We start from the raw sequence: 15507 nt of genomic DNA on the forward strand, positions 1-15507 counted from the left end.
TAATCAAAATCCCGCCTCCTTGTGTTAAAAACCAGTTTGACATCAACATATAATATATATATACATCTATTATTTTTAAAAATTTAGAGTTTACAATTCTGTTGGTGTGGCGATAAAAAGATAAATCAGGTCAACCTTCATACCTTGGCTCACTTAAAAATAAAACATATGTTCAGCTTTGTTTACTCAAGTTTTGTTCTATTTATAGATTGGCGATACATGCACCTTGTTTTATTTACATTAATCACTTGTCAGTTGAATTTTTTTTTTTTAAAGCAGTGGGCCTCCCCCCTCCCCCTATTTGTTTTTCAACGTCGTTAAAACCTTGTATTTCCAATACTACAGTACATTTGCTGTATGTCTTCCTCTGGCCCTCGTCGTAGGGTTCGTAAAAAAGTGTGTATATTGTGTGTCGATGTTAACACACACACACGGCGGGCGCATATTCTGGGCTCTAAATAAATGTGTACCCTGAAGGTGAAATGTGACACGGGGGGGTCAAATTAGGTCGCACACAAGGATCTGTATTGTGTTCCGTCCAAAATGTTTGTCCTCTCTCGCTTTGGGTTGACGAAAAAAAAAAATGTCTAGATTTTTTTTTTTTCGGAAGCGCATTCTGTAATGTCCTTGACCTTGTTTGCCTTGACTATATTTCTCATGGAGTCTCTAAGGAAATGAATTTACTTGTATTGATCTGTCAATTTTTTTGTTTGTTTATTCCAGTGACATGTCAGTAGCATCACTGTGTCAGCTCGAGATCCAGCGCTAAAGAAAATATAAAACATATTTTCTCTGTAACACATTTTATTCTTTTTTTTTTTTTTTAATTATTATCTTGTCTTGTATCGCTGGGTCGTCCCGTTTCTGAATCCACGCGCCGACCACTGGTCCCCTCACTGGCTGAAATGTAAACAACACGCCAGTGTCTCCCTGTGTCGTTCATAGTGGAGCAACAGCCGTGTTGACACACCAGGTCATACGCCCCCTCCCCCTTTTTTTTTTAACTTCATTTCCAATAAGGGCTTTCACCATCCCCTCCCCCCCCCCCATCTCATTAAAAAATTACGCAGCGCATGCATTTTCCCACGTAGGGCGCCCATCGGTATGTGGAAAAGTGGTCAATGTTAGACCAAAAGATATAAGATTTAAAAATAGATGTTCAGATAGCGTAGTAGACAGTCTGCGGGCCTTCGTGTAATCTCATTGGCACGACTTTTGTTGACAACTAATTGGTCCGTTTAATTACTTTTTTTTTGGGGGGGGGGGGTCGTGTTATTGTGTTATCTTGTAGACCTACCTGCTAACAAACACGTCACACACACACACACATTAGATCTATACGATAAATGTCGTGCACATGTGACTCCCACAAACCAGACCTCTCTCGCTCTCTTTTTCTATGTATTTATGTGTATATATATATATATATATATATATATATATATATATATATATATATATATATATATATATATATATATGGCTGAGTGGTAAAGCTCTTGACTTCAGAACTGAAGGTCTCAAGTTGGAATCCCGGTGAGGTCTGGGTTCCTAAAGGCGTAGGGATTTAATTGACGCCCCTGAGTCGTCTACCCAACTCATGACAGAAGGTAAATGTGTTTGGTCATTGTGCTGGCTACACGACACTCTCGCTAACCATCGCCCATAGAAAGAGATGTCCCCCGTAGATCGATCGAAAGGTTTGAAAAGGAATTTTATATTATGAGTTTTCTGTCCATATATCTGTCCTTTCTCGTCAATTTCGTCTTCGTCACTTTGGTACTTTTATTGCCCTTTTTTAATGCTTGTTTTCCAGCACAGTATATGCATCAATAATGAATGGGCTTCTACGGGATTAAAATGAAATCTGACTGAACCCACTTGGTCTCATTACGAGTTTGAAATATAAACTTGAACTCTCTGAAAGCTGTACGTCAACATTTCACTATGTGCCAAATAGGTTTAAGATCTCGATCTAGTTGCACGTCCAGTTTTTCAGGTGACTCGTGCTTAGCAGAATGTATTAACCGGGGCGAGGGCGAGTGTTCAGTGGAGGCGTCGAGAGACATCCATGTTTGACTAAAGTCGGCACCTCATGTGTGTGTGTGTGTGTGGACTAAATCGGTACATCGTGTCATTGCTACTTCAAGCCGATAACATATCTTAATTTCACGTGCTAAAGGATTGGGGGGGAGCGGGGTCTTTGTACTTCGCTCTGTTTACCTATGAGTCAATATAGTATGTGTGTATCGGAAAAAGAGGAGAGAGAGAGAGAGAGAGTGCAGGTAGAAATAGTGGCAATATATTATACCTGCATATGTTAAAAGGTCAGTTTGTTATTAAAATAATCAATTAAATGTTGTGAAAGACTCTCTTTGACTTACTCTCAATGGGGCCAGTCTGTCTACGTCCCTACGACCTTTGTCCATCATCACTGCTAAGGTCATTTGCGATAGACCATTACCATCAAACTTTCGACCAAGTCGCTTTGGTCTGGGACACATACCAGAATGCTTAATTAGCTGTGTTGATGTAACACTGGGTGAGTCTGTGTATCCGTTTTATTATTTTTTTTTGTGGTCATTAGGGGTGGTCTTAAAGCGCAACTGACCCATACCAATTTGCGACCCTCAGGCCCGCATGTTCAACACCGAAAATCCTAGTCTTTGAGGTGTATTCGCTCCATTACCTCCAAGCTGCGCCATGGGGCAAAGAGTTAGGACGAAGAAGAAAAGGAGGAGGAGGATGTCTACCACCATAACGTCTACAGCCGCACGCGTCATTCCTGGTGCTAATTCAATACTGGCCTTAGCATGTCCAAGAAAATTGGGAGAACTGGTAAATTATTCATGACCACATCTGTCCAAGCGACAGCGGTCTTCCGAGACTGTTGACGGGGGTCGTACTTTGGGAGGGATTGGCCCCCGAGTCATTGCCTTTTGTAGTCTGTTAACGAAGCGTTGATGTTTTGTGGTTTCGTGTTTTCCCCGTGGCCTTTGACCCTAGTCACCAAACTCGGCGCAATACCATCCAGTGGGATACGTTTATGCTATTATCTCAAAATAGACAATTCTAATTGTGCCACTTGCCTACAATATGTTTCATTCTGTTAAAAAAAAAAGACCAAAGTGAAATACAGTTTTCTTTCGTAACGTTAGCCTCTTGTCCTTTAACTCTTTATCTCCGTAATTATTTTCCACGTTCTGACAGAATTTGTTTGTTTTTCACATGTGTACATTCTACCTTATTATGATTAAACTTCAATAACATTTTTGTTTGTAATCAGAAAACTTTACTTTTGGTATAGAATTATTGGAGAATGGCCTGCTCTTTTTATATAACACAAATACAAGTTTATAAAAGCAAAAATTGATTTAATTTAATTGTGTCAAATCAACGATGGTACCTTTAGTTAGGAGAGAAAGAGTTAAAACAACAATTTTGAAAGCAGAATCGTGTTAGCCTTTTTTAAATGATGCGGATAATGCATGGAAAAAAGGGGGGGGGTGAGACAGTCATTTAATTTATAGTGAACTTGTCAATTCAAGCTATCGTCTAAGGCTCGTCTATTAAAACCTTAGCCGTAGCATCATGTCCAGTTTCCATGGTTACATATTATTATTTTTGCGGGTAGACTACTCGCCCTTTTGCCACGATTTTTAGCGTGTACGATATTTTAGGATGTATTCGTTTAGTACTAGTTTATCAAGTAGTAACATCCCTAGTGGATGGGTCAGACCACATCCATACATCACTTTTGACCTGGTACGCCTCTTAACGAGCTGTTCGCACTGGTCCTCTATTCGGTACCAGTCCCTTAAAAGAAACGCCAACCGTGGTGGCAGCGGCCAGTACATAAAGCTTACACCACGCGAGGCTGTTATCGAGGGCGTTTAACACAGGTGCGAGATATTGAGACCCGTGTGCGCGAGGCTTCAGCTGGGCATGTGAATGTGGCAGTTGACACCCCTTTAAAACACGAGCCCATAAGGGAACCGTGTTTATTAATAATATTTATACATGTATCGCTTCGATTTTCAGTTTAAAGGTCTATCCAGGATTCCAGGGCCGTTCCTACGGATCGCGGGGCCCTATGCGAAACGGATTGCGAGGGGCCTAGTCTGGATAGGGATAAGGATAATAAGTGAAAATTAAGATTTTTTTTGTTTGAAAATAAATAAGTGTTTGCATTGTGTTCATACTTTACTAAGTACACAATCACGGTCAAATTAAATTACGAGCCATCTACAATAAGCCGATAAACATTCAGATCTGGCTTTTAGATTTACTATCGACTAGCAAAATATCGCTTTTGATTTTTTCTAGTGATCGAGATAGATTTAGATCTATATTTACATGCCATTGACTATTACAGTAAATAAAGTATTAGAACTTCTTGGTTTTGGTTAAAATTCGCCTTTTTATTTTTGTTAAATGAAAGCTGACATTGTCGCTTTTTTTAACCGCGAGTCGGATTGGCGTTTTCCATCTTGAATGGCACCCCAAAATGACACTTTTTTTTTCTAATTTTTACATTTTAATGCGTTTTCAGGATATTTTTATTAATTTCAGGAAAATCAGGAAGCAGCAGAAACCCTGTAAAGTTAAAATGGTTTAATTTAATAATTTACAACTAGTGTTAGCGCGAGGCCTATGAAAGTGTGGGTCCCACTGCGGCCGCATAGGTTGCAGTGCCCTAATGCCTGCCCTGGGTCTATCGCACTGTCTTGTTCTGAAAACAACGCGATGCACCGGTGAATGTGGTCACGCGCTATATAATATTCCCTTTTTTTTTCTACACCAAGAATTGTTCAACCCGTCTCTAACCTCTAACCATAATCAATAATTTGTTAATGTTTTCAGCTATGTCTTCTTACACAACAATATAGCACTCGACATTGCTCGACACATATTCGTGTGTTTTTTTTTTTCTTCCTAAAGTTGTTGATTACTTCTCACAAGCAGTCAAGGACACTTTTCCTTCATTTTGATCTTTAAGGTTTTAGATCTAGTGTAAGCGAGGGCATTCAGTCCTCGACCCGTGCGCCCCTTAGATGATGTGTGCAGATTTTTTTTTTTCAGACCCTTGTGGGGTTTCTTTAAGCCCGCGATTGACACGAGGAACCGAATTGGAATTGTTTTGGTGTGGTTTCTGGGACTGGACTTCGCCCCCCCCCCCCTTTGCCATCTTTTCAAGCCTTTTTTTTTCTTTAACATTGCATGCTCAGTTCTCTTTCTTTCTTTCTCTCTCTCTCTTTCTCTCTTTCTTTCTCTCTCTCTTTTTCTCTCTTTTTCTCTCTCTTTCTCTCTCTCTCTTTCTCTCTTTCTCTCTCTCTCTTTCTCTCTCTCTCTTTCTCTTTCTCTCTCTCTTTCTCTCTCTCTTTCTCGCTCTCTCTCTCTTTCTCTCTCTCTCTCTCTCTTCACGTGCATCTAAAAATAGTAACATTGACCTCTGTGAGTACTTGTTATGTCACTGAGCTGAAACAATTCTGTCTAGACTTCATCAGGTGGCTGAATGGTAAAGCGCTTGAGTTCAAATCCCGGCGAAGACAGGGATTTTCAATCGTAATATTTAAGGATGGCCCTGAGTCCACCCAACTTAAATGGGTACCTGATGTACGTTGAGAAAATAAAGGCTGTTAGGAGTCGGCCAGAGAAACAGGTGACCTTTACATCATCTTGCCCAATAGATCCAAAGGGGTAAAGTTTCCTTTCATCTGTTTCTGTGGCCCACGGTTAACGTTGGTGTTATGTGGTCAGCGTAACGACCAACCGCCTTTACTTTTCCAGGCTCAGCGGCGCTCTAAAGATCCCTAAATAAATAAAAAAAATCTTCACCAGACCAGGATTCGAACTAGGGAACCTATGGATCGTAAGCCAAGCCCTTTACCACTCCAATCGCAAGGGTTACCACTACTATTTTCTTTCACATCATGTATCCGAATTTATAATGTTATATTTAACAGACAGTTCAGTATGCTAGATCAACACATCTTATAGGTCCTGCTACGCGTATCTTCATACATTGTTTCCTTGTAACATCTACGATTCTGCGTTAATGATTTAATAAACGTTTGTAGTTGAAAGGGTTTAGCCTTTTTGAAATGAGTTTAAAAAAAAAATATTAAAAAGAAAGTTTTTATCGAGGGCTTTTATTACACGAATATAAATTTCTCGTGGTTTTACACCTTTAAAACTCTGCTTGCTATTATATCCACTGGCGAGTATTGTAGTTGTATGTGTACATTCTGATTGGAGATTCACGTAGTGTCTATTGCCCATCAGAAATTTTGTGAAGGAAAAAAAATCATTAATGAAGTGAAGGTGACCCTTACTGAAAAAACAAAACAAAAAACTAATGGCAAAAACAAAGAACCTTTCTCACACTTGCCTATATCTGACCCTGTGTTTTGACGTGTCCTTTTTTTGTTGTCATTTACACAGCTTGTCGTCTGCAATGGGGTGACACACACACTCACTCACACATATACACACATATGCACACACTCACACATATGCACACAAACACACACAGACACGTGTCTCCTGTGTCTAAATAAAGTAAGTAGAGTTTTCGCCATTCAGGCCTTTCGGTTCATGGGGGCCAACGGGTAAAGAGGGTATCACGTGGCCAGCACAACGACCAACTGCCAGTTACTTACTCCAGCTAATGTGATGGACCTATTATAGAGTTGCGTGTGCTCTTGACTGGAGGACATCTATAGGAACCTGAAATTCTTATTATATAATTTTATTTGTGTTCAAAGCCATTTGTCTGCAAACAATCACGTTCAGTGCCCCAAGTCTCGCTTAAACATGAATGGAACTCAACAACATTTAGTCACGTGATTCTCATTCTCCTCTATACAAATTACAATCTAATTTTTAATTCACAATGGCTATCACGTGACAGTTTTTTTCCCGTTGTTTTATCAATATCATCACGTGACTAAATGTTGTTTGTTTACGATTGGTGAATGAGGTCCATTGAAAAATATATCTCAGTTAAGCTACTGTAGTCATTGGTGGTCAATTTGGATAAAAATTTGGTCAAAGACTATGTGTTATGGACGGTCGTTGGCTTATAGCACCACTCTGCCGGTACACAACAAAAAACCGCCGTAGACGTATTATTATTTAACTTGTAATACTTGAATAACTTCTTTGTGTTTAAAAAATAAACCCAGATATGGTTCTGTAATAAACCCAGATATGTTTCTGTTTCGATTTGTTTCGATGTAAATATAGTGCACGCCTGTCTGTAATTGTGTCTCGCGTTTCTCACACTTCGAAATGACTTTTTTAAATTTCTTAACACCTCATGTGTCATTCAAACAAGGTCAATGAATCGTTGGCTTTCTTCCGTAGATGCTACAAAAAGCTTAAACTCGTATCTTTAATTGTTGAACCGCAGGCTTCAGTGCGACGTAATTAGCTGTGTGGCGCCCCCATTCGGGCTCCCCGCTGTTAAAATAGACGCCTGTTTAAATGAATTTCAAGTAATTATTCCGTATTTCTAAGCAGGCTTTGATGTCGTCGTGTTCTGGCGTATCAAAGGTGACTTTCAGAGAAGAACGAGAACGCAGCGAGGGTTTTTAAATTCTTACCTGCTTTTTGTTTGTCCTCTAGCATGTTATATGCGTCATGCGTGTATTGTTAAATTATTATTTTTTTTGTAACAACACCTTGTCTTTAGAGTTGTTTATTACCTACGTGTCCAGAGTGGCTGTTCCAGGTTCATAATGCCACATATGACGTTCATACCGACCTCAGTGATGACCTCAGTGATCTCATTCCTTTGATAAGATCAACCCCCGCCGGACCATACGATCCACGACAATAAGTCGAGCATGACGAGTGACTCGCACTTGCAAGTGGAGACCAAGTCTTTTGCTGAGTAACACGTAGATCTAGATCTACAGCTTAAGCGTTCAACAGTTCATTACGAGTTGGTGACGCATGCGCGAGTTTCACCCCATACTTGCACTCCTTGATGTGCCATTGCTTTGGTTATATTGTGGTGAGAACGCTTTGATGATTGTGATGACGTTAATAAAACAAACAAAAAATATAAGAAATCCTTTAAAAAAAAAAAAAAGCAAAGCTTATTTAAAGGGGAAGAACTCTGACTCTAAAACTATACCTATTAATAATGTACAAGTTATTTCCCTTATGCGATATCAAAATAATTCATTAACTATTTTTTTTATTCGTGTTTTATTAGCTACAATAAAGTTTAAAGTATCTATTTGATCGGAGAATAGTTGAGAAATATCGTTAACAGGTATTTAAAGGGACTAAACCCAGCTAAATTAGCCATCTATGTCAATTCCGAAAGATTCTCTTGTTGGTATCAAAAATTAATTTCCAATAATTGTTTTTTTTTAATTGATTCGTGCCTTGTCTATGCCAATGAATAATTGTGAGAAGTTTCAACTTGATCCCAAAAAAATGGGTGTAGGAGAAATAGCGTGTACACACTTTTTACCACAAAGACATAAAGAGTTGATATAAGTTTTATAAAAAAAAATGGATGATAACGCCAGATATAGCGGTGAGAAAGATTTCCATTTTTTTTTCTTATTAGCTATCGATTTCAAATTCTGAACGACACTGATTTATTGATTTGCGTCATTGTTTGTGGTCAAGTTTAAAATTAATATTACCAATCGTTACCAGTGCCAATTGGACATTCATATAAATCCCAAAACATTATTGACCTCTAGATCTGAATGCTTAATTTAATAAACTTGAGTATTTAGGACACAAGAAATGGTCAGTAATACATCACTTTAATCTAAAAATAACTGAAAGACTATAAACTCTGAAACTGACTCGATTCACTCGATTCTTCCTCGCACACTTTTGAATTATTTTTTTTTAAAACTAATTTATTTGTCTCCTTGTTTCTCCGAAATTCCTTTTGTGGTAGTATAAGTTGAATTAGCCCCCTTGAGGACTCGAGCCCTGAGTGAACTTTTTTTTTTTTGTATGCATTAAAAAAAAAGATCATGTAAACATTCATCAAGATACCCTCTTCTTCCCCTCCCCCTTTCATGATTGGTCCAGACAAGTGATAGGATCATAGCGCAATGAGAAAGCTAAAACAAAAAAACTATTGGTAAAAATATTTCATGCCGCACAGAGTTATGACCTCTAGGTCAATCGTATATATCTTACATGACTGTTATCCAAACTAATGGATACAATTAGACTTAATATATGTTTTTTTTTTTTTTTTAAAGTATTTTTAGGTTTTTCTTGTTATTATTACTACCCTGATATCATTTTGTTTAAATAATAAGATACATTACATGTTATCTGATGCTATGGTATTTAGATGTCCAACTGAATGTGCATGTCTGATTGATCGGGATTACTTTTTTTGTGTGTGCATGTTCTTGACGTCTTGTTTTCAATAAACTCTACATATTGATTTGTCCTACATCTTTTTAACCGAAAAAAAAAAAAGAAATGGAAGTCATCCTTTAAATTCTATTACTTTGCATACACTCAACACGCCTTACGTACAATCTAAACTCTAGTGACGTTAGTCTCTACCCTTCCCACCTTGTCATAAAATATCTTTAGTGTGGTTTCTAGTTACTCATAATACCCTCGCCCCCCTCCTCGTCCACTTGGGAAGTACTATTCACGGTTTAGCAGGGTGAACGATTTTTCTGAAGCCCTCTTTGGTGGAAATGTTATGGCCACACGACGAGGATGCACCGAGGGCATAAATGTCATGGCGTCATTGTTTGCCTAATCCTGGTGCCCGGTGCGCATTTCCTTTTTGTGAAAATAACTAACCGCTTGCTGTTTTTTTTAAAGTCACTAAAGGTTGAGGTGAATGGCCTACTTAAAGTTGACGTCTGCTAGAGTCCAGGTCAAGTTGTTGTGTTCGTTACCTCTTACCAAGTTGATAGTAGATTATATTGGTTTTGATAACAAAGCGATTATCTTACTTCCCCCTCCCCCCCTCCCCCATCCGCCCTTCTTTTCCATATCTTCTGTTGACCCAGTTATTTGACTGTGTTACTGGACCACTTGTAGAATTATACTGACTGGCTTTCATTTAAAAAAAAATCAAAATACAAAAAGCTTTATTTATATCATTATAGGTGCTGTAGGCCTATGATGTTCTTTAGATCTATAGACCTATTGGTAAAGTGAGAAACATAATTTGTTAGTTTGTATCACAGATCGTAGTCTGAAAGTGTCCTTGACATTTAAGAAAATGCATGATGGTCTCAATTGGTTTCTACGAGTCGTTGATCTGATTACATGATCTTTGGCATGATTGTGTGGAAGTTTGCGCACATGCCTTTGTATATTATATGGGGAAAGTTCAAGGATCCAATTGCTATCCCTCGTTTGGAGCTCGGATTGTCAATGCGCAGGTTCTATTTTTAACCTCGCTCTTGTGACCTGATGATGGGCGGATAGGGCGGGATCTAGTTGTCAGCTGGGAGACACAGACACCGAGATTGACCAGACATGTTGTGATGCCTATTGACAAGGGACAGAACTGAGGCCTTTCCCCATGTCTCTCTCGCCCCAGTTCCCCATCCCATTCTTTTTGGTAATTCTGCTCCCCCCCCCCCCTTTTTTTTTCTAATGTCGATAACCAATAGCCAGTATAGACATTTACATTTATTTACTTGCGTAAATTTTTGGGTTTGTTTGTTATTAAATCTGTACGAATATTTTTTTTCTTATTTTTTTAATGACATATTCCTAAACAATTTTAACTTACACCAAAAAAAAATTTCACAGCTATTGAAAATAAAAGTTACAATTCTAAATGTCTATACATGTATACATAAAACAAGCAGAATACATCTAGATATAATACTTATAGTTTGTCGGTCAAAGCAAGTGAAGCGAAATCACCAACGAAAACTCATGTAAATTTTGTCTTTTCATGGGCTTACTTATTAGAACGAGACTTTCTGGCATCTTGAGTGAATTGCACATTTCCCCCCCCCCCCCACAACACTGCATAGATAAATTACAGACATCTCATCGTTCGCTAATTATTTATTCAGATCTGGTGCTCTATTCAAATAATCAGTCGTGACAATTTGGCCCTCGCTCCTTCCCCGTCCTAAAATTGTATCCGACAGACAGAAACACAATTAGAACGAGATACCTATAGTCTCATAGTAAAGAAAACAGGAGAGTAGATTTAAAAAAAATGGTTTCTAGAAATGGATTAATAAATACAATAAATAAAAAAAAAAATCTTTACTGGAAGAACGTCCACGAGGGACTTGACACGAGGGCGCATCGATGAGTTATCAGGGGAACACACGGAGTTTATTTATCAAAAAGTTAGCAATTTAAAGGCAACAGTTGTTTCTCTCGCTCTAGCCTCGTCTTTCTACTTAGAGATACGGATTTTTAAATAGATCTTTGATCTAATCCTTTTTTACAATACATCTATTTAAGTCACAACTTTATGAAGAGTGGAACCTTTTGGGTGGGTGGGAGTTGGACACAGATCTCAATAATAACGGCTCGATTTTTCTAGAAATATATCAGTTAATGTATATCGCTGAGAAAAGAATGACTAGCTTCTTGTCAGCCACTCTGGGAAAACTCTAGTTTGACCATTATAATTTTTCCTAGTAAAAAATTTCAATTTGGATAGAGAACTAGGTCTAGATCTAGATCCAACATCGGTTTTGAAAGGACTATTGCATTAGGGAATTTCCGAATGTAAGGCATTATTGATTTAAGAGCTTAATACATTAATGTTCATGAAAATTTTGCGCACCGTCTTCTAAGTCATCAACTAATGGCTTATCATTCTCTGACAGAATTTGTCTGAGTCGTCTTCTTTTATGCTATGACATTCAAGATGAGAGAGAGATGACACTATTTGAATTGAAGTCGTTTCGTTTCATCGTTAGATTAATCTTGTATGGGATGGACACTGGTCATAATTAGTAAAGGACAAGTCAAACCCATTTTTTTTTTATGTCAAACTTCATAACAATTGACTTCCTAACGCTCTCTCCTTTTTTTTTTTGTAGGCAGCTTTGGTTCTCCGAAATTGTTTCAGATTTTTAAAATCTATCTAAACCATGGTTTTGAGAAAGCTTCCATATATGGTGTTCATTCTGATTACAAAAAACTCATGATTGGACCGCGGCTTATCTTCATTTATGACCCGCACCATTCGTCACGCCTTGGATTCAATGACGCATAGTTGTGACTGCACCGCGTCCATGACTCACATGTCATTACTTGTGTTCCGTGTGTCTTGTCTCGCGTTTTTGCCAATTGATATCTGGAAACCATCGCCCTTATCCTCCTTTTTTTTCCCCTCCAGAGAGAATGATTGATTTGCGTATTCACAGGACTGTGTCCTTTGGAGAACAATGATTTGTTCCGTTTCCTTATCGAAATGATGGACAACATATTAGTCAGAAGAACGCAAAGTGACCAGTCTATAGACACAGCGCCGTCCCCATCACTTCATCATCAATGCCTCATGGAACGCATCATAATGGGAACGAGAGCTCTCGGAATAGAAAGTAATAATAATAAAAAAAAAGACAGCCCTCGCTACCGTCCTCCATCTAAGATTGGCACAACCCAAAAGCTTCTCTCATACTCAGAAGAGCTTAAAAAAAAAAAGATCGATGGAAGGATAGCAGCCGAACTCTCTCTTTGCCCTCCCTCTTTCCATCCTCTTTTCACGTTGATTTTTTTTTTGTTCTTACTGGTTCGTTTTGAGTAATTCTGTGGAGTTCCGTGCTCTTAATTCCGTCTCTCTATCTCTTCCGGATTCCCCCCCCCCTTTTTTTTTTTCTGACCCCCCCCCCCTTCCCCTTATTCCACTTCTCGTGCTTTCCCCGGGATCTTCACGTCGGGTGTCGGAGCAGTCTAGGTCGTCCCTCGGGGAAAATAAGGATAATTATGATGGCCAGGGACGAAATTCCTTCGCAAAGTTGCCTAAGAACCAACTGATTGATTGTTTATTAACAGCACCTCCTATCCCCGCAACCATCTATGTGCGTGTCTTTATGGGAAGTTGTGAAGCACAAGAGTTAAAACTAGATTCATTTTCTGCAACTTTCTTTCTATCCTTAATTTAAAAAAAAAAGTTTCGTTTATTTTGTTTTCTTAATGCCATCGAGCCTTATAGCGAGTGGTTTAAATATGAAAATAAAAAAGAAAGTCGGTATTTTAATCAGCTGAACATAGTGATATGCTTATGTTGTACGAGAAAATGAAGCCATCGTAAAGCCATTCTTAGTTAAACTTAGATGTATAATTATTTGTATAAGAATCAACACCATCCAATCTAATCTTTATGTTATAATGTGGACTAGCCTCATATTAATTGAAGTGTAGATTAGCAGGTGTTCCCATTCAATACATCTCATTACGACTTCATTGTTGGACCGTTGTTTTGTTACACAAGATTTGTCCGGGGATAGCATTTAAAAAAAAATAAATAAAATATTTTTTTCTACTAATGGGTTGCCCCGCAAAGTGTCAGGATGGGAACACTACAATTAACAGGATCTCCAATGGGGCGGGGAAAGGGCGCTTGCCGGGGAACATAGAACACGCGCACGGCATATTTCCAGAGATGAAAAAAAAAAAGTCAATGGTGGGGAGAGATATAATTTTTTTTTCGGGGGGGGGGGGCTTTACAAATAATTTCCCTTTCCAGCCCTCCATTTCTCCTCGGTTATATTATAGGGTGAAGCATCAAGGCCGAGCGTTTCTCCCGACTCGCCAATTTCTCATTCTCGCGTGGGGGGGACTACTTGGTTATCGAACTTGAAATTGGACCTAAACTGAGCGGCTTTGGCCCCCCTTTTGTGCTTATTTGTTTGGTTTATTAGCGGTGCTGTTCAGTTAGAGGGATCTAGGTTCTAACTTCACTGTGTGCTACGTTGTCAAAGGCTGGCTCACTTCTTACCAATTACCAGTTTACCGTATCAGTTACCAGTTCATCGGTATTCTTTTTAATATTTGTGTGTGTGAGTGTGTGTATTAAACATGAACAGTGATTGTGATGTAATTTCCGGCGTTGATATTATAGTTTGAGCTCACGGTGAGTGGTCAATTTGATATGCTTCAGACTGTCAGTTGTAAAGTTGATATTTTATATATTGTTAAGTGTCGAGGAGGACAAGTATTATTATGTTCAGGGACTCTTCTCTATTCTCATTGACCCCTACCACTTTTCTAACAACTTTTACGATTTTAAGTTAAGAAATTACCTTTAAACTTTACAGGGTGTTGATATACTTTAATTTTGCTACTACGATCGGAGGACAGATCGATGCTTCAATCCAATGATGCGTTTTAAAAGTATATTTCCTTACTTGTGGTAAAAAAACGCGTTGAGCTATTACATAATTACCTGTATATCAGTATTTTCGGAAAAAAAAATGTCTGATTTAGAAATGTGTTTTCAACGAAACCGGAAGTGACGAAAACATCATTTTTAGCTTTCAGATGATGGGGCTTCATTATCTTATGTCTAGAGAGCCTTGTTTTCAATTGTAATTCTATATTTTATTGTAATACCGAAAGATTTAAAGCCATTTTTTTTTTTGTTCTACAATCGAAGTTGACTTGCTGATTTTTTTTATATTATTAAATTGATAACATCACACAATGACTGGGTTGGGTGGTGTGATATTTATTTAGGATGAAACATGAACTCTGCAGCGTTTTTTGTATTGAATATGTTATGCAGTCTGAGACTCACATAAATTTTACATGTACATCAAACATGACAAGTGCACTGACATATGACACTGGGGTGCACTGACACTGGAGTATATAAAGCTAAGTGAGAATCTCTGCAGTGATAAATGATGCATGTGTTTCTACCTGGCCAAGAACAGACAGGTAAGGAGATATTAAATTTACGTGTGTGTGTGTGTGTGTGTAGTTGACACTTGGGGTCTCGGCAAGTGTGCATAAAGAGACACGAGAGTGAATCACTGCTGAGCCTTGTCGTGTTCCTGTTGTAGCCGTGTTGCACATAAGACTACACTTGCGCATGCGTACTAAGACTTTTTGTCAAGTAAGAATTAATCCAAACTCTTTAAAATTATAGCACGATGACGTATTTAAAGGTCAAAGGCTATCTTGCTAATATTGAGTATTTGTAGTTCGATCGACTAATTTATTACTATTAGTCATGCTATTGACGGATTCCACACTCCCCACTATATTTTTATCCGTAACAGTCAATTTTTTTTTTGTTGCATAAAAAGGGTTGATGCTTAGCATTAGTCTGAAAGTGACATTGATGTAAATTTAGCGTTTAGCGCTTTTTAGTTATCACGATTATTTGTTATTATCGCTTTTTTATTTTTTAGAGAGAGAGTGAGAACAAAAGTGAGTGAAAGATTGATAGGGAGGGAAACAGATGGGGAGAGAGGGAGAGAGAAAGAGGTGAGGAGAGAGAGAGAGAAAGATGGAGAAAGAGGTGAGGAGAGAAAGAAAGATGGAGAGAGATGAGAGGAG

General features: G+C 38.4%; 1 protein-coding gene across 3 annotated transcripts in view; it reads left to right on the plus strand.

Moving 5' to 3' along the window:
- Positions 1-15507, plus strand: part of LOC106057959 (caskin-2-like) — a 258135-nt gene that overhangs the window by 1036 nt on the left and 241592 nt on the right. The window contains exon 1 of one of the 3 annotated variants that reach the window (XM_056018784.1): positions 14317-14883. The exons of the other annotated variants lie outside the window; for them this stretch is intronic. Within the exon in view, the coding sequence (XP_055874759.1) occupies positions 14847-14883 (37 nt within the window). The 5' untranslated portion in view covers positions 14317-14846. Of the gene's footprint in view, positions 1-14316; positions 14884-15507 lie in introns of those variants that run through there. 3 annotated transcript variants of the gene reach the window in all.

Source organism: Biomphalaria glabrata, chromosome 2 (genome assembly GCF_947242115.1).
Source record: "Biomphalaria glabrata chromosome 2, xgBioGlab47.1, whole genome shotgun sequence".
Classification (NCBI taxonomy): domain Eukaryota; kingdom Metazoa; phylum Mollusca; class Gastropoda; family Planorbidae; genus Biomphalaria; species Biomphalaria glabrata.